At 54.5% G+C, this 24745-nt stretch overlaps 1 protein-coding gene across 11 annotated transcripts; it reads left to right on the top strand.

The window, feature by feature from the left end:
* The first annotated feature begins 847 nt into the window (after positions 1-847).
* On the top strand, positions 848-23697 carry HDAC11 (histone deacetylase 11). Of its 11 annotated transcripts, XM_084989552.1 has the most exons (12): positions 855-973; positions 1283-1438; positions 2735-2828; positions 5638-5786; positions 8276-8376; positions 16391-16511; positions 17722-17760; positions 19406-19482; positions 20433-20495; positions 20708-20804; positions 21716-21894; positions 22094-23697. In XM_084989552.1, exons 4-12 carry the CDS (start codon positions 5720-5722, stop codon positions 22307-22309), a joined length of 960 nt encoding a protein of 319 aa, XP_084845678.1. In that variant the 5' UTR covers positions 855-973; positions 1283-1438; positions 2735-2828; positions 5638-5719; the 3' UTR covers positions 22310-23697. The 11 variants fall into 11 exon arrangements, with proteins under 11 accessions (XP_084845677.1, XP_084845678.1, XP_084845679.1 ...); XM_084989551.1 differs by lacking the exon at positions 1283-1438 and having other exon boundaries at positions 848-973; XM_084989553.1 differs by lacking the exons at positions 855-973; positions 1283-1438 and having other exon boundaries at positions 2805-2828; positions 16391-16507; positions 17718-17760.
* Positions 23698-24745: the final 1048 nt, after the last annotated feature.

Here is a 24745-nt window from a genome sequence, read left to right as displayed (position 1 = left end):
TGACATTTGGAAAGACCACTGGATATTTACTCCTGGCACCAGAATAAATGCCATATGTATCAAAGTCTTAAATGTTACAAAGGAAGATTGGAGGTGGAGGAAAAACAAAGGAAATTCTCAAAGACATCATAAATGAGTTTATATTCATGGTGGGAAAGACCTTACAAATCTGGTTATAAACTTAAAGAGTTTATGTTAGGGTTAGGGTTAGGGTTTTTATGGTAGAAAAGAACTAGCAATGGACCAATGTTTTATGTTTTATGTTTAAAAACATAAAAGCATTTGATTTCCGAGTAGCACAAAATACGGTAAATGAATTCAAAAAACAAAGGACACGCTAGCAAAACATATTTGGAACACATGTGCCGGTCAATGGATTATATACATATATATTCTTTTTTTTTTAGGGCCACACCTGTGGCATATGGAGGTTCCCAGGCTAGGGGTCAAATCAGAGCTACAGCTGCTGACCTACGCCACAGCCACAGCAACATCAGATCCAAGCCAAGTCTGCGACCTACACTACAGCTCATGGCAACACCAGCTCCTTAAGCCCCCCTCCTTAAGCATCCTCATCATTCCTAGTTGGGTTCATTTCCACTGAGCTACAAAGGGAACTCCTGGACCACATTTTTTTGATTAAAAAGAGCTCAAGGAGTTCCTGTCAGTTGCGTGTCCTATAGTTCAACTCAGTTCTGACACTGTCTACACGGAGACACCCTCAGATCCCACAGGTTAAGGGCTCAAGCCCACAAGTCTGCCCTTCCCCCACCTCAGATGCCAGGTGTTAACAATCCAGGTGTTACCTGTGCTGACCAACAGGCTCTAAGTCAGAGGTCCACACCCTGTTCCTTGGATTTGAGTAATTTGCTGGAGCTGCTCACAGAACTCAGAAGTTTTCTTACTAGTTCACCCATCTATCATAAAAGGACTTAATTCAGGAACAGCCAATGGAAGAGACATATAGGGCAAGGCAAGTGGGAAGGGGCAGACCTCCCTGAACCCCATCCTTTGGGGTTTTTTTTTGGGGGGGGTCTTTTAAGGCCGCATTTGTGGCATATGGAAGTTCCCACAGGTTAGGGGTCCAAGTGGAGCTGTAGCCACCGGCCTATGCCACAGTCATAGCAACTTGGGACCTGAGCTGCCTCTGCAACCTACATCACAGCTCATGGCAATGCTGGATCCTTAACCCACTCAGCGAGGTCAGGAATCAAACCCACGTCCTCATGGATACTAGACTGGCTCGTTACTGCTGAGCCAAAAAGGGAATTTGCCTTTTCAGGTTTTATAGAGGTTTCATTACAACCCCGGTTGATTAACTCATCGACCACAGGTGACTGGACTCACCTCCCAGCTATTCTCTGGACCCTGGAGACCTAGTTCCACCCCTCTGATCACGTGGTTGTCTCCTCTATCAACTAGCCCCTCCCCCACATAGGTGAGGTCCCAAAGTTCCCTCCTTAGCATAACCAAAACGCCTTTAAAACTCCTGCCACTTAGAAAATTCCAAGGGTTTTGAAGCTCTGTGCCAGGAAAGGCAGGATGAAGACCAATGATACCTTTCTTATAAATCACAGTATCATAAATGGGAAATATATGAACAAATTAACAGTAAAATAAGCCCTGGATTTGAACAGGCTGCTGAAGTGACAATACCTATTCTTAACCCTCTGTGCCATCAGGGAACTCCCCCAAGCTGCTTCTCCTTTTTTTAGGGCTGCACCTGAGGCATAGGGAAGTTTCCAGGCTAGGGGTCGAATTGGAGCTGCAGCTGCAGGCCTATGCCACAGCCACAGCAACGGTGGATCCTTAACCCACTGAGCAGGTCCAGGGATTGAACTCGCATCCTCATGGATTCTTGTAGGGTTTGTTACCACTGAGCCATAACAGGAACTCCCACATTTTCTACTTCTTTTTTTTTTTTTTTTTTTTTTTTTGTCTTTTTGCTATTTCTTGGGCTGCTCCTGCGGCATATGGAGGTTCCCAGGCTAGGGGTCGAATCGGAGCTGTAGCCACCGGCCTATGCCAGAGCTACAGCAACGCGGGATCCAAGCTGCATCTGCAACCTACACCACAGCTCCCGGCAACGCCGGATCCTTAACCCACTGAGCAAGGGCAGGGACCGACCCCGCAACCTCATGGTTCCTAGTCGGATTCGTTAACCACTGCGCCACGACGGGAACTCCAGTTTCTACTTCTAATTGACCCCATGGAAACGCTGAACATCCAGGTTCACCAAGGAGCTGCTGTAGGGGTGTTGTAAGAGTAAAGAGACTGTAAATAAACAGAGAATGCAACCTTTCAAGAGAAATAAGGTACAACCATTACAAAGAAAACAGAGGAGTTCCCGTCGTGGCACAGTGGAAACTAATCCAACTAGGAACCATGAGGTTGGGGGTTAGATCCCTGCCCTCGCTCATGGGGTTAAGGATCTGGTGTTGCTATGAGCTGTGGTGTAAGTCACAGACGTGGCTCGGATCCTGCGTTGCTGTGGTTGTGGTGTAGGCCGGCAGCTGTAGCTCCAATTTGGCCCCTAGCCTGGGAAACTTTATGTGCCATTGTGTGGCCCTAAAAAGACAAAAACAAAAACTGAAAAACAATCATCTCTCCAAAGAGGCCTTCCTGATATTGTCTAAATTGGAGGGCCCCATGGTTCTCACTCACCATCTCACCCTGTGCCTTTTACAGAACTTATGACATTTTGTAATATTTTGTAATTATGATTGTTTCCTAGGTTATGATTTGCCTCTCCCAGTAAACTGTGAGCCTGACAAAGTCTTTTGGATCTTGCCTGCTGGTTCGCTGCTTTGTCCCAGTGTGGTGTCTTGGTGAGCAAACAGACTAGGATCTGTAACAAAGAGACCCCCAAATGCTCAGCGCAAATCATATGATTTGTTTCTCTCAAAGGTACTAGTGTGGGTGGTGATCCAGGCTGGCATTGTGCTTTGAGGGTGTTCTCAAGACCCGGGGCTCCCCAGACAACCTCCCTCCTCAGCCACACAGGCCACAACCTAAAAAACTCTCTTACCCAGAGCAATCTCACTCTTTTTGGCCTCAGGGCCTGGATCTAGTCTGCCCCAGATCTTTGTTCTCTCAACAAGAAGTTCATCCATGTGGCGTCCCCAACCACAGAGCAAGCTCCCTGAGATGAATTCAGTCACTCTCAGGGAATACAAGGCCACTGTGTGCAATTTCTCCCTTGTTGCTATTATTCAATATTAACTTTTTCTTTCTGTGGCTATAGTTTATCTATTCACATTCCTGACCTTTGGGCAAATGACTTCATTCTGTGCCCCAGTTTCCTCATCGGTAAAATGGGGATAACCAGTTTCTCAGGGTTGCAGTAAGGATCAAATGAGCACAAAGCTTTTAGAATTGAACCTAGCACACACTACATGTTGTTTAAATAATAATCAGCATGATCATCTCTTTTGATTCTCTCAACTTCCCCACGGGGTGAAGGGGTAGCCATGACTTCGTTTTCAGACACAAAATTAAGGGTCAGAAAGCCAAAGCCGGTGGCTTAAGGCCACAGCAAGGGCGGGAGTCTGGTTTTAACCCAGACCTCAACCTCAGTTACCTCCTGATGAAAGTGGGGTGATGATGGTACCCTCTGGTGGTATTAGGTTGTGAGAATCTAGTATCATCATGTAATCAAGGGACGGGCACGTGGAGGGCACTGTTCAAATGCCTGGGCCCTTTCCTTACAGTGCTGCACCCTGTCACACCGACGCTCTCACGGAGCCACTAGGGATCCCAGCTGCCCTGCTCCGGGCAGCCCTGGGGTCAGCTGCTTCTGTTTGATGGGCGGGGCAGCTGGGCCAACAGAGAAGCCCGTTGTCTCTGTCCTCTGGGGCTCAATTGTTGGCGCTCCTACCAGTGTCCACCCCCAAGACACTCTCAGCTGTCAGCGGGGCTTGTCTTGGCTTCCCGAGGTGGGGGAGGGGGGGTGTGCAGATAAACAACTGTACTCTGAAGACTGGATCACCAGCCTGGTTCTACCGATAAGGACACTGAGGCTTAGGGAGCCTAAGTGACTACGTGGGGAGCGAGCGCTTGTCGCTTGTCAGAACTACCAAGGATGGGGCTGGGGAGTTGCGAGGGGATGTTCCTCAAGTCAGAGAGGTCGTGGATCTCATTAAGTCAGAGATGTCAGGGCCAGAACACACGGCCCCCACGCTCCCATTTTACTCGTGGAAACAGAGACCCCAGAGCGCAGACGCTTGACCAAGGTCACACAGCTCTGCCAGGAAGCCTGGCATTTCTATCTCTTAGGATCTTCCAGCTTTCACACAGCGCAGAAAGGACGAGCGGCCCAAGGCGGGGCATAACGTGGCCCCTCCCCAGGGCCGGGACCATGCTTTCCATTCCAACTGTGACGAGCTGCCCTCCCCCTAAGGGGCGTGGCTTATGAGCCAGGCGCGATCCCACTGGATATTTGTCCCCGGAAGGCGGAATTTCGCGCTTGATGGGAGTTGGGGGCGTGGCTGTTTCCCCCCAAGAGCTCCGCGCGGGACTCCAGCCCTCTGTGACGCAGCGCGGGTGGGGGCGGGGCGGAGCCAAGCCTTCGGAGCACCGCCCCTAGCGGAGGCGGCCGAGGCCGGGGGCGTGTCCTGGGCGGGGCGGCCCCGGCGGCCCCGCCCCGCCCGGTTGAGGAGAAGTGGCCGCGCAGGGAGGGCCAGGTCCCGGGATGTGAGTGTGGCGGGGGTGGGGTCGCGGGGTGGGGCGCTGGGCCAAGCCCTGGGGGTTCCCAAGGGTTCCTCTGGGTGGGAGTACCAATGCGCAGGCGGCTGGGAGAGCCCGCCAAGTCGGGCCCAGGTATGGAGGGCTACCGCTCGGGCCGCGTGTGCTCAGGCCGGCCCCGCATGTAGGGCCAGCCCCGCGCCACTAATCTGCGGCCTCTGGAACCGGCGCCGGCCCGCGACGCGCGCGGGTCTGACGTCTGCCCTCGGGCTCCACTGGCTGTGCGGAGGCCCCCGCAGTGGCAGCAGGGTTTCTTTTCCCTGTGTCGCAGCGGCCGGGGAGGTGTGTGTCTGGTGGGGGTGAGCTGCGCGGCGGGGCCGAAGTGACCCCCATTCCTAGCTCTGGGTTGGGCCGCAGCCAGCGGGAGCCGCGACCTGCTGTTTCTTGGAACTGCCACCACCAGCTCTCAGATATAGGGCGCTTTCTGTGCTCGGTCGTTAGACGCATTATCTCAAGCCTCCCTACAGCCACACATTTTACAGTTGAGGAAAGCGAGGCCTAAAGCCACACAGCTGTTGGCTGTTTTGTTATCATGTAGAGGTGAGGCTCTGAGGCCTTATAGCCAGACACACCTGGGTGCACATCCGCTGCTCCACAGGCCCTGTGTGATCTTGGACACACCTGGTCCCCTCTCCCGCCTCTGCTGGGATGGTGGTGCCTACATACTACAGGGGCGGCTGCGAGGACTGGGCTGGAGAGTGCGCAAGCTCAGGGAGGAGCTCTATTATTATTGTTGCTGCTGTTGCTAAGTGGCCCTTTTTCTGCCGCTGAGGGAGCTGCGGGACTGGGTCAGGACTGTCTGTTCAATCAGAGCCTGCTGGTGCAGAAGGGGAGGCAGTTTCCCACACTGAGATTGTCCCTGTCTGTGTGTGTCTGTCTCTCTGCTCATGGAAGGCCACACACAACCCAGCTGTACCAGCATGTGCCGGAGACGCGCTGGCCCATTGTGTACTCACCGCGCTACAACATAACCTTCATGGGCCTGGAAAAGCTGCACCCCTTTGATGCAGGAAAATGGGGCAAAGTGATCAGCTTCCTCAAAGGTATGGAAGGCCCCACTTGCACCCTGCATCTGCTTCCTCCAACCCACCTGCCACCCCCCCACCCCCCGCCGTCTTTCCCAAACACCAGCTTCCAAGCCTCCCACCTGCAATGTCAGCCCTCAGGCTGCCTCCCACCTGTGCTGTCAAAAGGATGTTTCCAACACCAATTTCTAAGCAGGCTATGCCCCTGTATCACACCTGCACTGGCTCCCTATGGCTGGGGGCCTGAAGCCAGTCTCTGCCCCTGGAGGCCCAGTAGCGGGAAAGCTGTTTACCATGGGCCCAGGGAAGCTGCCATTTGGAGGAATGCACTGTCAGTAACCCACAGGCTCCTAGAGTCCAGGAGGTGGACCACCTTTGCTCTGACCCCACTGATTACAAGTGGAGAAAACTGGGGCCTAGGAAGGTTAGAAAACGTGCCCAAAGACACACAGCTCTTAAGTGGGAGAATGGAGTCTGGAAATCAGAGCTCCAGACGCCTCCCCTTCACTCTTCAAACTGCGATTTGTAATCCAGGTGTCTGGTTAAGGTGGAGACAGTTCAGGCGTCATAGTACTCTGGTGAAAAGACTATTCTAGCTCCCTGTATTGAGGTTTCTTTAACTGAAGGAGGTAGGAAATGTTACCTGAAGTGCTACCTGCATAGGGTGAAGTATTGAGTATCTTTAAATCACACAATCCTGATTACACCATGGGGAAAGTTTCACTTTGGAGCTTGTCCAACTTTAATACCTCAGAGCATCTCCCTTTTTAACCAGTCTAGAACAAACCCCAGCGTCTGCACCTTGTAGAAAATAGAATCAAACCAGAGATTAATAACACTTACTTGTTTCTGTATTTCTATTTTTGGTCAACTTCTGTTTATGGCAAGCGGTAGTGATTTTCCATTTGCAATAGTGACCAGAGTCTTCAAAGAAAAATACTAAGCAGAAACGAGTACAGCAGCGTGCAGCCATAGCGAGAGCTGTGGCAGGGTGAGCGCAACCAGCCCGCCTCGCCCCGGGTATTCTCTGGCCTTCCTGAACGTGGTCCTTTGTGCTCTGCTGCCAGCCGGCCCAAGTCACTCCCCCCATTGCCCCTTCTTGGGTTCCTGTGTCACCCAGTAGCTTGACCAAAGGTTTCCTTGTCCCCTCCCCCTCCTCTGAGCTGACTGTCTTCCTGAGCTCCTTCCTTTCTCCTCTGAGGCTGTGGGTAGAAAGGAGGCAGGGCCACATGGGGAAGGTCTTAGGGTGCCAAGGAAAGAGCTGGCTCTTTGCAGCCATGGAATGGTTGGGGGGGGGGGGATACCTGCTATATGTGATGCTATTTGTCGAAAATGTATGGAGCTAGCTGGTTTCTACCAGGGTTGGTTTCTAAAGGTAACACAAGCAAACAGGTCCCCTACATTCTGACCTTGTCCTTTGATTTTGCTAGAGCCAGAGCATCATGCTCTTGTCGTTGCTATGCCCTTGAACACTTCCTTCTTTCTGCTTCAGTGTCTTTTTTGCCAAATGGAGCAAGTCTTGTCTGGTGTGTGTGTGGGGGGGGTGATGAAATAACCAAGAGTTTCCCAAACATCAGTTGTTTGCAGATCACTCTTGGGGACTTGCCATGGCCTCACACTGCCTGTTCTGTTATTGACTTCGTAGGTTTTATTGGCTCAGCCTTTTTTTTCTTTTTAGGGCCATACCCACGGCATATGGAAGTTCCCAGGCTAGGGGTCGATTCTGAGCTGCAGCTGCTGGTCTACAGCCACAGCAACACAGGATCTGAGAGCAGTCTGTGAGCTATACCACAGCTCACAGCAAGGCCAGATCCTTAACCCACTGAGCAAGACCAGGGATCGAACCCACATCCTCATGGATACTAGTTGGGTTCTTAACCCTCTGAGCCATGATGGGAACTCCAGCCTTTGTTTTTAAAAACTTAAACTTGTATTTAAAGGAAACATTATGTCATATCAATGGAAAAAAGCCACTTTTATTTGCCATAAATAGAAGTTCATGGTAAAAAATAAATGCAGTGAGAACAACAGCACATTTCAGCTCAAGCTCCTTCCTTTGCTGGCAGGCTGTAAAACTGCTGCTTTGGGGGCTTTGAAAAGGGGAGATGAGCAAAGGTCAGGTGGGAGTTAAAGAGAGCCCCCCCCCAAATAAAACTCCTGCGATGTCATCCCAAGGTGGAGAGAGAATTGACCAGAAGAGCTTTTCTGGCCTTGAGAGTCAACATGAGACCCATGTACCACCTGCCTCTGAACGTTGTCCTGTCACACCTGAGCTCACCCACAGCTGTCAGAGGCCTGGGAGACGCTGGGATCGCTATGCACAGTGTCCAATGCCCCCTGGCCTGTTTTGCACTGGCCTGGGAGGTGGCCCGCTCTCAGGCTGCCCACCAGCCTGCAGTGCCCACCTTCTCCTGGGGCAGGACTGACAGAGGCCATGGCTGCAGCCTGTGGGAGGGGCTGGGTCTGGAGACCAGTGGGTTTGCAAGGTACCTGCTCTGTGGTTTCAGAGGAGAAGCTTCTCACAGACAGCATGCTGGTGGAGGCACGGGAGGCCTCGGATGAAGACTTGCTAGTGGTGCACACGAGGCGCTACCTCAACGAGCTGAAGGTACAGGGCCTGGGGGCTGCCAGCCCGGAGAAGGGGTTGGGAGAGGGGCAGCTAAGCCCAGCAATGCACAGCCTCCAGGGGCTCCATTCTTGTCCCTAGTGCAGGGAGGGTGGGTAGCAGGGTCCCCAGCAGGAGAGCTGTGCCCTGAACAGGCAGGTACCAGGGGTGGGGAGGCTGATCGGGGGTAGTGACTTGACATCCCTGGGAGTATGACAGTGAGGATGTCCACTTGGTGGAGATTGAATCTTTCTTGGGATTTCAGGCTTCTTCATTAGTGCCATTTAATCTGGGCTCAATGGACAGACCTCAGAGACCCCTGTTGGGATGGTAGGTGGGGGGTGCCCACTCCTTGTCCTCATCCAACTAAAGCTATTCCACTTTGGCCTGTTTTTACATTGGGCTGAAGTTTTAAGATCCTGTTTCAAGGGCTTCTACTGTTAAAGACTTGTTTGTAATTGTTGGGCTTAAAACTAGCTTTTATGTCCCAGGGCCCATCAGGGAATGTAAACAAGTGGTGTGGTGGGTGGTATACGGGGCGACCCAGAGCCCCTGCCCTTCCCAAGGGGGTGGGAGCTGCTTAGCTCCCCCATGGGTCTGGCTTTCAGCGAGAAGCCAGAAATCTAGATCATTAAGATCATTACGTGACAGTTCCTGATTTCTAGTGTAACACCTAATTTAAGGTTTTAAAATCCCACCTGCAGACCCAGAAAAGCCTGCCTGTGTTGTCTTTCTAGAGTAGCTACACAGCTCTGGTCAGTGTGGTCTGAGGGTGGGGCATTGAGTCAGGCCCTACGTGGATACAGAGGGAGGCTGGGCCAGAGGTGGCATCAGAACCGAGTGGGTGTTGGGTGCCACAGGCTCTCTGCCACTGAGACTGTGGAGCCCTGACACTTGACCGCTAGGCTTCCCAACAGGACTCTTCTTAGACTCAGAGCCAGAGTGGCTGCCAGAGGTCACCAGGCCCCTCCCATCTACAGGTGGAAAAGCCTAGGCCCAGAAACAGGCCACACCTGCTCAAGGTGGCCCAGGATGCCTGGCATGCCTGGGCAACCCCTGGCAGGCCATCCAGTCCACTGTTCTGGGATCCTGGTCATGGCTGCTGCCCTCGCTCCTCCCCCTCCCCTGGCCCAAGCTGTGAGAATTCTAGATGCAGCTGGGACAGTGTGAGCTCATGAAAGATTACCAGGAAGAGGCTGAAACCTGGCTCCTGGGAGAGTGAGGTGTGCGAGGCCTTGGCAGGAAGCCCAGCTCTTGGCTGCCCTGGTTTGCCAGGGCCAGGACTTGCATGGTCACAGTCCACAGCCCACAGCCTAGGGGCTGGGCAGGAGGATGCACCTGCCAGAGTCCAGAGGGTGAGGGTGGGGTAGGGAGAGACTGGGATAGAGCAGGGGCTGGGTGGTGTGGGGCTGACTGCATGCCTGGTATTGGGCCACTGCCTTCAGTATTAACACGTAGAGTCCCAAGTAGAAAAGCGAGCTCAAGGACTGTAGGAGAATTCAGATGTGCCAACGTAGTCAAGATGCTATAGTCGAACTACATATTTGGTTTGGAGCTCCCTGGCGGCCAGAGCAAAAGGAGATTTCCATATGACCTACTTAAGTGAAGAAATATTCAGTCATTCCACATGTGTGTCTTGCATCCTGACTGTGTAGTAAGTACAAAGGAAGCAGCAAGTGTCCCTGCTCCCATGAATTTGCCTTTCATTGTAAAAGACTGAAAATGAAGTAGGCACAAGCATTTCAGAGAATACCAAGGGCTAGGGAGGGAAAAAGAGAGGGAAACTGGGCAGAGGAATGGTCATGTAGCCTGAGTAGTTAGGGCAGACTTCACAGAGAAGGTGAGGTATGAGCTGAGACCAAAGAGGGGTAAGTGATACTCCTGAGGGGTTTGAATGCAAGAATGTTGCATGCCTCAGGCTTGGAGGGGGACACAGGGAAGAGCCTTGTCTGAGTGGCCAGATTGAAGGGGATGAAACACAGAGACAGCCGCGCTGTGGTCAGGGAGGCCGGCAGCACTGGGCTGAGGGTTCTGCAGACCCCAAGGGAGGAGTTTGGACTTTGTTCCAGGTGCCATGGGAGAGTGATATGGGGCCATGTGCCCCTGACGCTCTGGTGTTGTCTGGCATCACTGGGTTAGCTTTGGACAGCCTGCCACACCCCACATCCACAGTGTTTATTTCCTCTTCTCTGCTGCAGGCACCCCAGGCAGCTGCTGCTCACTGTCCTGTGTGTGCTGTGAGACACTCACCCTCTGCCCTGCACCTCCACATTGGCCCCCACCTGTGTTCTGGGGCTCCTGCCTGCCCCTGCATCAGTGTGGCCTTTGATGCTTTGAAGGAGGTGCAGTGGCCTGGTGTCTGCCAGATGGTGTCCATCCAGGGAAACACGTTTGTGGAACACCTGCTGTGTGCAAGGCACAGAGTCGGCCCCACCAAGGGTGGTGGTTGGGTTGGGCCAGCGCAGGGCTCCTGCCTTCTGCTGTCCCAGTGACAGTGCGCCAGGGGAGTAGGGGCACAATGGGGTGCAGACCTGACATCTGGGCCCTGCGCTGGGCAGTGCACAGGTACTTTTATGGAGCAGGTGTTTAGAACACAGGGCTCTGCTCAGGGTGCAGGGCCGGTGGTGGAACAGAAGAGAATGAATCCCTCCCCTGGTTGGTGTCTAGGTGGGGAGCCAGCCAGCTAACGTGTAACGAAGTGGCTCAGTGCCGGGAAAGTATGGCAGGGACGTGGGTGAGGAGGCCCCCATTTGAAGGAGGGGGGCCAGGAAGGGGGTTCCTGCCATGTGACCGTGGACTGGGGGCCCTGAGGGAGTGGGTTCTGTGGGCATCCAGGGTGAGGGCATTCCAAGTGAAAGGTCAGCAAGTGCAAAGGCCCTGAGGCAGGAGGGTCTCCAGGAGTAGCAGAAAGCCTGTGGGATCCCAGAGGATGGGAGGGGGCTGGTAAGAGGTGCCATCGGAAGATGATCTGGGACCGGACCACAAAGGGCCTGTGACCACTGTGGCTTTGCTCTGAGGAAGTGGGAGCCTGGGAGAGTTTCAAGCAGGGGGTGGTGATCTGACCCAGGTTTTAGCAGGATTGCTTGGCAGCTCAATGGGAGTAGATGGGAGTAGGCTGTCAAGACAGAAGCAGGGAGCCAGGAGGAAGCAGGTGGTTGCAATGAACTCAGCCTGGGCCCTGGACAAGGCAGCCAGCAGCTGTGGCCTGGGGGGAAGGGGCAGGACTTAGGGCTTGTTATGAAGTTGGAACAACATAACAAGTGGGTGGGCCCTGAAGCCAAGGATGTCCTGTAAATTTTGGCTGGAGCCCCAAGGAGTCTGGGCAGAACCTAGGCCTTGTGGCCGCCCTCAAGGCGGGGTGGGGAAGTGGGGTAGTGGGGATTGGGGATCAGGAGGGGTGTGGGATCTATGGGAGGAGACACAGCACGCCCACCTGGGACAAATATCAGAGGCCTGGTTGGGGGTGGGAATGGGATTGTCACCCCCTGAGGTCTCTGTGTTTCTCTTATCAGTTCTTCCCCCTCTCTTTTTTTATTGTGGTAAAGTTCGCATAACATAAAAGTAGCCATAAGAGTGTAAAATTCAGTGGCATTTAGTGCATTTAGTGATGAAGTGCGCCCATCACCTCTGTCCAGCTCCAAAACATCTCCGACTCTCCAAGGGGAAGCCCCAACCCACTGAGCTGTCATCCCCATTCCTCCCTCCCCGCCGTGGTGACCAGTCTGTGCACTGTCTTTATGGATATGTCTTTTCTGGGTATTTCTGATCTGAGGCATCCTATGACATGTGACCTTTTGTGTCTGGCTTCTTGCACTGAGGACAGTGTTTCCAGGAATCACCCACCTTGTAGCCTTGTAGAAATGGGGTCTGGGCCTCATTTCTTATTCTGACTGAGTAATGGTCTATCCTATGAAGGGACCGCATGTGTTTGTCCCTTTATCAGTTGATGGACATTTGTGGTGTTTGCAGTTTGGGGCCTTTGTGCCTACTGTTGTTGTGAATGTTCAAGTTCAAGTGTCTGTTTCCCTACCTGTTTTCAATTATTTTGAATATATGTGTGTGTATATATATATATATATATATATATATATATTCCTATGGTAATTTTCTACAACTTTCTGAGAAACTGCAAATTGATTCCCATGGCAACTGCACGTTTTACGTTCCTGACAACTGAGCACGAGGGTTCCAGTGCCCCTACATCCTCACAATGCTTGTTGTGTTCTGTTTTGTCGACTGCTGCCAACTTAGTGCATGTGAAGTGGTATCTCGAGCTAGTAATTTGCATTTCCCTGATGATTAATAACATTGAGCACCTTTTCCTGTGCTTCTTGGCCATTTCTGTATCTGCTTTGAAGATATATCTATTCAATTCGTTGGTCCATGTAAAGCATTGGGTTGTTTGTCATGTTGTTGAGTTGTAGTTCTTTATTCCGGATTTGTAGTATTTTATCCCATTCTGTGGGTTATGTTTTCACTCTCTTGATAGTGTGTCTGTGAGTGCACGAGATTTTTAAATTTTAGTTCAGTTCGATTCATGTATTCTTTTTTTCTTTTGTTGCTTATGTGCTTGTTATCATATCGGAGAATCCATTGCCAAATCCAAGGTCAAAAAGATTTGCCCTATGTTTTCTTCTGAGAGTTTTTATAGTTTTATAGTATATACTTAGGTCTTTGATCCATTTTAAGTTAGTTTTTGTCTATGGTGTTAGGTAAGGGTCCACGTTCATTTTCTTGCATGTGGAAATCCAGTTCCCTCAGCACCATTTGTTAAAGAGACTGTTCTCTACACATTGACTAGTCTTTGGTGCCCTAGTAGAACATCATCTGGCCATAGATGTATGGATTAATTCTGGACTCTCAATTCTATTCAGTTGATCTCTATGTCTATCCTACACCAGTACCACTCTGTTTAGGTTACTGAAGCTTTGTGATATATTTTGAAATTGGGAATTGTGAGTCTTCCAACTTTGTTCTTTTTTAAGATTGTTCTGGTTATTCAGGGTCCTTTAAGATTCCATATGAAGTATAGGATCAGCTCCTCCATTCTGCAAAAATAGGCCAGTGACCCCTTGCTAGGGATTGTGTTGAATTTGTAGCTGAATTAGGAGAGTTTTGCCATCTTTACCATGTTAGGTCTTCCAACCCATGAATATGGGATGTCTTTCTACTTATTTAGATCTTTTTTATGTTCTTTCAGCAGTTTTGTATTTTTCAGCATACAAGTCTTACACCTGCTTGGTTAAATGTGCTCTTTTGATGTTGTAAATGAAATTGCTTTCTTAGTTTCCTTGTTGGGTATGGCTTCATTTTCTTTCATTTCCTGTCCCCTGCTGGCTTGCTCTCGGGGCTGGGTGGGGTGGCAACTTAATATTTTCCCTCAGGGGCTTGCTTGCTCACTTCTTCACAGAGAACACTGGTTCCAGGCCTCCTGTGCCAAGGTTTGTGCTGGATGGTGGGATTGCTGTAAGGTGGAGCTGGCTGCCTTCCCTCTTTGGGTCTGCCGCCCCCAGCACATGCACGTGTGTACACACATGCATACACATGCCCCACACATACACGTGAATGATGTGGTCTCTGCATGTGGCTGGAAAAAGAACTTTCCATATTTAAACCAAGGTGTAGAAAAGACAAGTTTATTGAGGCGAGAGACACTGTTAACACAGTGGACCAACATCCTGATAATCAGGGAGAGCCGACTCTGGGGGCATGGTTGTATCTATTTTTATAGCCCAAAGACAAAGGAGTGTGAGGAGTGGTCTTGCCATACACCTTTTGACCTGCTGATTGGTTGGGGAAGAATGGGATCTTCTGATACACTTACTGGTTGGTTGGGGAAGGATGGGGTCTTTGGATACACTTGCTGATTGGTTGGGGGTCTATGTTGCCCCTATAAGGGCAGGGTAAGGAGTAGGCTACATACTTTTTCTAGTGGGGGGCAGGAAGGAGTAGGCCAGGTTGCTGGGGTGAGGAGGTCCTTAGGAACTTTGTAACAATTACACTGAGACAGGTGGGCTGATAAGTGTCTGGCAATTCTTATCTCAGCCAGAGGATTTTTGAGTTTTATTTCCTTGGAGAAGCCTTGAAGTCCCCCAATGAATGCAGGTGCAGATGCACACACTTGCACACATACTTATGGGTCTTACAGCTGCCCGGCCTTGCTTTCCCAGCTCTAGTACCCCTGTACCCTCCCCGGTCCCAGTGCCTCCATGTTGCAGCCAGGAGGCCTACAGGCTCCTCTCCTTTCAAACTACTGAGCAGTCAGAGTCCCATGGGCTGTGCTCACTGGCTGGTCCCCTGAGTGAGGGAGCAGGGCAGGCTCCCCCAGCCTTCAGCCTTGCCAGGCTGGGAGGGGTGCCACTCAGGTTGTTCAGTGGTGGTACGGGCAGCCTGGGTGCCCAGCGCACATGGATCCTGACAAAATGTCTCCCCTGGTGGCCCCTCTGGGGACTGACATGGGTCCTGCCCTGCTCCCTGACCCTGGTTCCAACCCCAAGTGCATGACACCGCCCCCACCTGAGGCACCTGCCTGCTGGGCCCCTCCCAGACAGTGCTCTTCCACTCCATCCTTCCCCCTCCCCCCCATGGACCCCTCCCTCAGTTGAATGTGCCCAGATCCCTCCAGTCATAAATCTCTGCCATTTCGTGTGCACAGGGCCACCTTCCCAGTTGTTGCACATGGGTGCCGGGCAGCCCCAGCGCCTCTCCTTCCGGAAACCTCTCTGCCTGGTCTTCTGTGCACCCCTGGACCCCCACCCCGCCACCCCTCCTGTCCCAGCCCTCAGCCCCCACTCCGGTTCTGATTCTAGCCCTCAGCCTTGGATTCCCACTGCGCATCCCCCGCCCCTCTGCCCACCAGTCTTCTGTGCATCCCCGCACCTGCTGTGATCCTTCCCATCTCACCTCCCCTAGACTTCCTCTCTTCTTGCTGCCATCAGGGGGCGCTGCTTTCATTGTTCCCCTAATTGGTTCTCCTGCTGCAGCACCAGCAGCTTGGGAAGCACCTCTGGTGGCCCTGCACTGCTCCAAGCGACCGGACCCTTGTGACAAACACAGCCCTGTCCCAACTGTGACAATTTTCCATGAAGGTGGACATACTTCCCTCCTAGCCATCACCTTCTTACCTTACCCTTAGGTCTGCATAACTGCTGTGCACCTTCAGCCTCAGCTGGATGATACCACCTCTCAGAGCCTCTCCGCCCCTCCCCCACCGAAGCCATTCCCTTTCCCCCAAGGCTGTCACTTTACCACCACCACACTAGGCCGATATGTGTCCCTGAAGACCAGACTGGCCCCCTCGCTGGCCTGGTGTGTGTTAGCAGGCTCTTAGTAAATATCCACCAAGTGTCCGGGCCCCTCCAGGGCTCTGCCCAGGGTCAGAGGAGGGCAGGGGCCTGGACCTTGCATGCTGCCAGCCAGGCAGGAGAGGGTCCACACAGGGGTGCAGGGATGCTTGCCCAGGGCTCTGGAGGTAGTAGGGAAGGTTGTGTTCTGATCTTGGTGCAGATACCTTTTAGGTACCCCAGAACCTTTTACCTCAGCAGCCAGAGATGAGGGTGTCCAGCCCCCTTGAAGGGACATCTGGTTCCCAATGGATGAAGAGGCCATGCTGTGCTGGGGCAGCAGGAGCCCTGAGTGTCCAGTCCTGGGTTTGTCAGTGACTCACTGTGACCTTGGCCTCTCCCAAGGTCCCCAGGGCCCCTTCTGTGCAGTGGGTGGGCTGGGCAGGTTCTGGGTGGGTTCTGCCGTGTCCCGCAGTCCTCTATAGCTCTTGTTCTGGCCACAAGAGGGCAGCCGAGGGCCTTAGAGCTGCAGGACCTTGATGTGGGGGTTAGCTTCAGGGAAAGTGCAGGATCAGCATGAGCACCTCTGTACTAAGCCCAGAGCTCAGCCACTTCTAGCTTGCTTGGAGCACCTCAGGCACCCTGAAGCTGGCCCAGAGAGAATCCGCTTCCCACCTGCTGACTCCGGGCTCGCAGGGCAGAGGGAGACCGACAGCCTGCATCTCTTTCCACAGTGGTCCTTTGCTGTGGCAACCATCACGGAAATCCCCCCTGTCATCTTCCTGCCCAACTTCCTGGTGCAAAGGAAGGTGCTGAAGCCCCTCAGGACCCAGACAGGAGGAACCATAATGGTAGGTGGGGAGCTGGCGGAGGGGGCAGTGGCTGGGCTGGGACCCCCAACCTGGACTCCTTCCTACCCCGGGCCTTTGCCCACCCCGGCTCTCCATGGAATGCCCTCATCCCACTGAGTGACGGAGGAGAATCCTAAACAGGCCCCAAAGTGGCAACAAGAACTCTTTCTTCCAGAGCTGCTCCCATCTGGAATGCTAGAATTCACTCTTCCTCCCCCAAGACCACCCTTTATCACCGTATTTGCTGGTGCGAAGATGTGTCCTCACCCCCCAGAGAGCATGTCCTGAAACTGTGGCTCCGCAGATGGAGGAAAACCCCTGTGATCTCAGTGGTGGATGGCATCCCTCACCTTCACCCCCCGTCGTGGGTGTGACAGCCACGAACACTGGTGGCAAAATTGGGTTTCATCTCCTATGTGTAATTTTCTCTAAAATTAGCCACAGCCTGCTGAGTTGATTGGACATAGAGGAGCATTTCAGATTTAAATGTGTAAAGGTCTGATCCAGACCTGGATCAATACCTATTAATCCCTATGGTTTTCTTTTTCAGCTTGGCAAATGTGTACATTTTTTTTTTTTAGTTTTATAAAATATTATTGCCCACCCCCACATTATTATTATTATTTTCTTTTTAGGGCCACACCTGCAGCACATGGAGGTTCCCAGGCTAGGGTTCTAATTGGAGCTACAGCTGCCAGCCTATGCCAAAGCCACAGCAACGCCAGATCCAAGACATGTCTGTGACCTACACCACAGCTCACAGCAATGCCTGGTCCTTAACTCACTGAACAAGGCCAGGTATTGAACCCGCAACCTCATGGTTCCTAGTCAGATTCGTTTCTGCTGCGCCATGATGGGAACTCCCACCCCCACATTATGGTTGCCTACAGAATATCAGTATCAAATCTACAGTATTTCCATGAGCAAAGAATTTGTCTATTTTCCCTTTGAAAAACCACGGTAGAATCCTTGTCAGCTCACGTGCAGTCCTGAGGACTGAACTTTTCTTTCCTCTGGTTCCCTCACAGAATTGCAGAGGGGCTCAGGCAACCTGGAGCTTGCTGGGAGTGGGTGCTTCCTATACCCACCTCTCAGCTCCCCCCCACCTTGGAGCGGGCTGCAAACCGTGTTTGTGGGGTGAGTGAGTCAGTGAATGAGTGAGTGAAGGAGTCAGCTGCCCACACCTCTCACTCTGTGCTTGTTTCCGAAGGCAGGGAAGCTGGCAGTGGAGCGAGGCTGGGCCATCAATGTAGGTGAGTGCAGGGACCTGGCCTGGGTCCGGGGTCATCAGCCGTGGTGCCTCCAGAGCCACCCTGAGGCTTCTTATTGATGGACTGGCAGCAGGGTTGAGATGCCTGGTGCCCAGGAGGGACCCCCTAGTACCTTCATCTGGTGTGGGAGCCCAGCCCTAGCTTTGCTCACTTCCAGTGACAGGGAGCTCACTCCTTTCCAGAGAGCCTGTGCCAGCCCCTGGGCAGCCCTGTGTGGGGCTCTTTCTGCTGAGGTTCAGATGCTCCCCTAAAAGACTCCGTCAGGCTCCCAGGGTCAAGCCTGAATAGGGCTTAACCACCTCACAGTGGGAGGAGAGCCCCAGGGTCAATGCCACCTCGTCTTGGGTCCTGAGGGCCTACACTCCCTGGTCCCCTGGACTCTGCAAGACTGGCTTGTGGGAGGGCTGCACACCTGGCCTTCCTTGTCCCTGCCATTGTCTGGCATGGAGGCTCAGCCCTTCGCAGTTGGCAAAGCCCTTTTCCATCCAGCCTCCTGTTTGGGCTGGGCACTGTTGTCATCAGTCACATTATATCGATGAGGAATGGACCTAGAGAGAGGCCTGGGGGCTGGCTCAGTGCCCCAGAGCAGGGACCCCACCTTTGGCTGTGGGCTCTGAGAAGCTAGGTTCCCATGTGAGGTCAGGCTAACCCTGAGGTTCTAATATTGTGCTGAACAAGTAGATAGGTAACACCTGACTGTGTGTGACAGCAGGGCTCCCTGGAGGCTTGGGAAGCCCTCCCCATGGGAGATGTTATGGCCTCTGAATGCTTAAGAGCCCAGGACCTGACCCAGCCTGGGTCTTGTTTCTGCCGTTAGCTAGCTGTGTGACCCTGGGCAAGTTGCTGACCCTCTCTGTGCCTCAGTTTCCTCATCTATAAAATGGAAATGATGATAATAGTGCCCCTCCTGGGACTGTAGGGAGGCTTCAGCGAGGAGCTTGTTGCCCTGATGGAAGTCGATTGTTGGCTGCTATGTCTCACTGTGCTCTAGCAGTGGCCTCCTGGGTTGTGGAAGAGCCAGGCCCCTTGTACCTGTGGCCTGGTTCACACTGCTGGGAGGGGCAGTAGTTGCGTTCAGTTTCAGAGGCTCCTGCAGCTCAGGAGGATGGGGCTCTGAGGACACTCAGGCTGTGCTCTCAGGGTTGGGGAAAGAAGAGGCTGAACCCTGGACTCCAGGGCCTTCCCCATTGCCATGGGTGGCCGTGACCAGCAGAGGAGTTCCTTCCTGACCATCTCCTTCGGCAGCCTACAGAATGGCTGGTCCCAAGGGCACCAGGTCCTCCATGGCCCCCCTCCCCCTTCCTGGTATGGGGAGTCGCGTGGGGCAGACTCCAGCTTTCTGCCTCAGGAAGGATGCACTCCTATCCTGAGGGCTGTGACAGGCACTAGGAGTGATGTGTCAGGACATCTTGAGAGGTTTCTGACTGTGGGGAGAGGCGACTGTGATGGTAAATCCGCCTCCTGACCCTGGGATGGGGACATGCCCAGGTGGTCAAGTGCACTTGGCCAACCTGGAGTCAGCGCCTTTGGGAACCAGGTGGGGAGGGGACACTAGAGGGAGAGAGGGAGGGAGTGCCTAGTCCCAGCCCTTGAGCCTGGCGCTGCCCACATGTGTCTTTCCTGGCAGGTGGCGGCTTCCACCATTGCTCCAGCGACCGGGGTGGGGGCTTCTGCGCCTACGCGGACATCACGCTTGCCATCAAGGTATGCCCCAGAACCTCCCTGGAACCCCCAGTTTGGTGGTCTCACCCCATGTGATAGAGAAGGTTGCTGAGGCTCAGGAGGGGAGGGAGCCTCTCCCAGTCCCTCAGTGGGGCTGGGACCCAAGCCGAAGTCGGACACTCTTTGCTGTGTCACCTGTGACGAGTGGCAGGGGAGTGAGGGAAGCAGCTGATGTGCCAGCAGGAAATTATGAGACGGCAGGGCTCCAGAAGAGTGAGAAGGAAGTAACAATTGTGAGCATGGTGAGCGCAGCCTGCGTTCCCTATGGCCCTGCCAGCCTCCAGTCCCCATGAATTACAGAAGGATGGGAGCTCAGAGTGGTGAGGTCCTAGCCGGAAGGACAGACCCTCCATGTCTTTCCTAACCCAGCACCTGTGCCTGGCCTGGAGCTGGCAGTCAGAGTAGGCACATGTGATTCCTGTCTTCACGGGGCATAGAGACCTGGGAGGGGGTGGTGCAGGTTAGCAGACTGGCCATTAGGAGAGGAGATGGGAAGGGACCTTCCAGAGGGGTGGGGGAGGGGAAGGAGGGCTTCCTGGAGGAGGGGGCTCTGGGCTGGGCCTTGTAGGAAGCATAGCTTACAAAATGAAGTCCCAGACACTGTCTTGAAGGGAGGCTCCCTGTTCTGTGCCCCATGTTTCCCTGGTTTTCCTGGGCTGTCCCTGTGTGCCAGCTGAAGGCTCCCACGTACTTCCTGACCTCTGGCCCCTGGGGGCACAGCACGCGCCCCCTCCTCCAGGGAGCCTTACCTGAACACGCACACAGGCTTCTCTGGAGCCACATGGCTCTCCTGGGCATGTGCTGGCTCTGCCTGGGGACCTCCCACAAGCCTCCAGTGTAGGTGTCCCCCCACCTCCATTCCCTGGGAGCCCCTGAGGGGCTGCATCCTCTGGCCTGTGTGGTCCTCACCTCTGCCCTTTCCTCCTGGGCAGTTTCTGTTTGAGCGAGTGGAAGGTATCTCCAGAGCCACCATCATCGATCTCGATGCCCACCAGGTGAGTGCCCTGTGGTGGCTGGGGTGCCGTGCCCCACCCCGTTGCTCCCCCCTGCTCCACAGCTGATACAACCCCAGGAGCATCCCTGAGCCCCAAACTGGGCCTCTGCTGCCCCCACTTGGGCATGTGGGAACGTTTCCTGGGGTGTGGTTGGGGGTCTTGGCCTTGCCCCAGGCACCTGCCTGTGAGTGGCTTCCGTGTACTCCCCTTAGGGCAATGGACACGAGCGGGACTTCATGGGTGACAAGCGCGTGTACATCATGGATGTCTACAACCGCCACATCTACCCTGGGGACCGCTTTGCCAAGCGTAAGCTGCCCCCGTCCTCGACCTCAGGTGCACCCTTGCTTGCGTGGGGCTGTCTCCTGGGTATTTCCTACATGCTGGGCCCTGCAGAAGCCTCTTCATTTATTTTTATCCTCAGCATCTCTGTGAGGTGGAGACTGTCCCCATTTTACGGACGAGGAAACTGAGACCTAAAGAGGTCACTTGACCCCCCCCTCCGCCAAGACCACATAAACCTACCCAAAACACACACGCTTTAGACCTTATATTAGGGTAACAACTGGGGAAATAAAATAGACTCTCCTAGGAATGCAGCTCTCTGGTGGAAAACAGGGAAGGACAAAAAAGAAACAAGAAGGGAAAATATATAAATAGAAAATACAAAATAAGATGGCAGAGAACAGTTCAAATATAATAATTATAAAAAATAAATGCAGGTGGCTTAAACTCATTCATGAAAAGGCAGAGACTCTCAGATGAGCCTCGAAAACACAGGGACCTGCCTACCTTGTGGGGAGGGGACATTTGTGCGGGAAGTGCCAGTGGGTCTGCCGGGGGTAACTCAGCCACTCTGTGGTCCCAGGGAGCTGTTTCTGAGCTGAATCTGGAATGTGCTTGATTTGACCTGAGGGCAGACAGGTGTGTCCAGGTGTCCACGTGAAGGCTCATGGAGGCAGCAATCAGACACCGGCTGTGGGTCCCTGAATCCCCAGGGGGGTGTTTCATCTGTGAGCCCCTTCCTTCCTTCGGGTCCCCTCTGCAGCTCTTGTGCTCTCTGTAGCTCAGGTTGGGATGAATGAGAGGCGGAGCAGTGCTGGAGTTGGGGGTGGGGAGGGGTTCCAGTCCTTGGGCCCCTATGGGAGCCAGGCAGCCCTTGCCTCCTGAGCTTCAGTTTCCCTTCTCTGCCTGTGGGGGCTGCCCCCGTGTCCTTGCAGAGGCCATCAGGCGCAAGGTGGAGCTGGAGTGGGCCACAGAAGATGATGAGTACCTGACGAAGGTGGAGAGGAACCTGGAGAAGGCGCTTCAGGAGCATCGGCCCGACGTGGTGGTGTACAACGCAGGCACCGATGTCTTGGAGGGAGACCGCCTCGGGGGGCTATCCATCAGCCCGCAGGTGCGTCCTGACCCTGGGGCTGCCAAGGGTCCAGGGACTCAGCAGAGCAGTGAAGGCAGCAGCGCTGGTGCTCCTCCTGGTGCCAGGAGGGGGCGAGCAGGAACAGCAGCAGTCTGGAGCGGGGTTAGACCTGCAGCAGGACTTCCCAATACAGGGCGGACCCAGGCGTGCCTGAGCCAGCCTCCCCCACCCCCCACAGGGCATCGTGAAGCGGGATGAGCTGGTGTTCCGGATGGTCCGAAGCCTCCAGGTGCCCATCCTCATGGTGACCTCGGGTGGGTACCAGAAGCGCACGGCCCGCATCATTGCTGACTCCATCCTTAACTTATATGGCCTGGGCCTCATCGGGCCCGAGTCGGCCAGCGTCTCAGCACAGAACTCAGACTCGCCTCTGCTGCCCCCCGAGGTGCCCTGACCACACTGCCCTCTGAGCGGCTCCCTGCCTGCCGCCCACCTGCCCACTGCCCCCATCAGTGCTTCTTCTTTCCAACCGAGGGGTGGGGGCCTCACACAGCTCCACTCTCCCCACTGGGTGTCAGGGGTCTCCAGGCCCCTCTGGGAGGGGGCAGACGGCAGGGCCCGAGTCCCAGCAGGACCCCCACGGTCACGGCCAGGGCCAGATCAGGCCCCGTGGAGGTACAGTTCTCTCAGGAGAACAGAGGGCAGGAGAGGCTCCCGGGCACAGGGAGGCCCCCAGGGTGGGGGGTTCTGGTTTCTAAAACCAGACCAAAGAGGCTTCGGTCTCTAGCATGACAGGGGCTTCCTCCCCTCTCCTCACCCCAGGTGTGGGGGGCCCAGGGCGGGGCTGGGGCCAGGCCTCCAGGGGTCCTGGGTTGCCAGCCAGCAGGCAGGAGCCCTGGTCTTGGCTGCGAGGGGGTAGGAAAGGGGTGCTAGTGGGTTTTCCCATCTGACCGTCTCTTTCAGTAAAGCACAGGCTGGACCTGCTTCCCCAGAGCCTGTCCTGGTGATGAGGGGATGGGAGGCCTGAGGAGCCCAAGGCCCTCGCTGCCTTGCTGGGCCCAACCAGGGAGAGCGGGTTTTGGGGGAAGAATGCTTGGCTCAGGGATGGGCCTCAGCTCTGAGGCTTGAGGGGGCGGATGGGAGATGGGGAAGGGGCAGGTGGCAGCACCTGAGGCCCAGGTGGGGACGGAGGCACTGGTGAGGCCTGCTGGCATTGCTGGAGGGAGCAGAGGGTCTCCATCTTGGCCTGAGTCTGTGAGGAAGGGCCTGGGGCGGGGCCCTGGGTGGGGCTGCAGCCTTGACCCGCCTCACCCAAAATGCCGGGCCCTGGTTGTGCCTCCAGGACCCCAGGTGGGCCCTTACCTATTCTCAGTTTTACTCTGAAGCAGATGCTCAGCGCCCCCTCCCCTGGAAGCTGGGTTAGGGGGAGTGTCCACCGCTCCATTGTCTGGGGTGTTCTTAGTGCTCAGAGACGGTGGGGAGGGAAGGCTGCCTCTGTACAACCCCCCCATGGGACTCACGCTCTTGCCCCTGGGGGTCTCCTGAATTCTTCTGCTTTCTCCCCACACCCCCTCGCTGCCCCCTCTGACTGGGGGGGGGTTGGGAAGGGTTCCAAGATCACCTGTGAAAAGCGCTGACCACCTGGACTAGACCTGGGATGCTAATCCTGGTACAGATACCTCCCCGCTGCCGCACCACCCGTCCTGTCCTCGGTCTCTGCATCTGACTCCAGGCACCTCACACCCCTTCATCTCCAACCCGGGCCTGAGACCTCAGGGGCAGGCGGTGGATGGGCTTGTCCCCATGGGGCCTCTTCCAGAGAACCATAAAGGCTCATCCTGACCTGGCCTGGCTGCTGTGTGTTTTTGAAACCAGGAATCCGGACATCCTAAGAGTCAGAGCAGATAGAGATGGAACATTCGTGTGGCATGAGGCCTGGCATGGGGTGGCCGAGTCCTGTGAGGAAGGTCGTTATTCCCATTTTACAGATGAGGCAACTGGGGCTCTGAGGAATTTGCCCTAGGCCACACCTCTAGTGACCTTGGTAAAGCCAGGGTTGACCCCAGCTCTGCCAGACTCCAAAGTATGTGTTCCTGGCTGCCTCGGATATGGGTGAAGGGGGGATCTCGGTCAGGTGGGAATGGGGGGACAGGCAGGGCTGGGCTGTGACTGTGGCTCCACACAGAGTAGGAGGCAGGTGGGGGTCCTGCCAGGGCAGCAGGTATAGAGGGGGATGCCTTCCAGTTCTGGGCTGGGGGCACATGTGGGGATGGGCTGGCTAGGGCCAGAAGGGTCCAGGCCGGTTGAGGGCAGGACCTGGCCCTCAGCCTGGCAGAGTGACCAGGGTACCGCCATGTTCATGGCATAGCCTGGGTGGGGAGTGGGCAGCCCCTCGAAGGTCAGTGCCAGGGAGAAGGGTATCAGGTGAAGATGTCAGGGTGGTGGGCAGGGTCCAGGTGGACCCTGTGCTGGGTGCGTGGAAGACAAAGGCCAACAAGGCCGTGTAACCTCTGTTCTCCATATGGGGACACGGGGTACAAGGTGAGTGGTTACTCCATCGGCTTGCAGGTGGAGGAGCAGGATTCCAAACCAGGTCTTGGCTCTGGAATCCACAACTTTCCTCCTCTGTGAGATGGGCCTTTAAGGAGACTGTCCTCACCTGCAGGGCGGGCCCAGGAATAAACCCCTAGGATGCCGTGTGGCCTTGGGTGAGTGCCCAGGGGATGCTAGTGACAGCAGTGATGCTCCTGTAGGGCAGGAAGAAGGGTCGGTTCCAGTGAAGTGTTGAAGTGTATGGGATGTGGTCGCCTGGAGGTGAGGCTTAGCTCAGGGCCTCCTTCCTTAGCCATCCTAGTGGGTCACGGCCTCGAGCCTGGGAGGTGGAGAAGCT

The sequence above is a fragment of the Sus scrofa genome, chromosome 13, assembly GCF_054392235.1.
Source record: "Sus scrofa isolate SSC_HxYL_T2T_F1_AM1 chromosome 13, Sscrofa_HxYL_maternal_Yorkshire_Landrace_v2.0, whole genome shotgun sequence".
NCBI lineage: Eukaryota > Metazoa > Chordata > Mammalia > Artiodactyla > Suidae > Sus > Sus scrofa.
Note: the sequence above shows the minus strand (reverse complement) of the source record. Positions and strands in the feature narration are given on the sequence as shown.

Bases quoted from the DNA above. Each gene is read 5' to 3' on its own strand.
- HDAC11 (XM_021069384.2), top strand. The intron at 17,761-19,405 runs GTGAGTGCAGGG...CTTTCCTGGCAG, and splicing joins AGGCTGGGCCATCAATGTAG to GTGGCGGCTTCCACCATTGC. The intron at 21,895-22,093 runs GTGCGTCCTGAC...CACCCCCCACAG, and splicing joins GGCTATCCATCAGCCCGCAG to GGCATCGTGAAGCGGGATGA.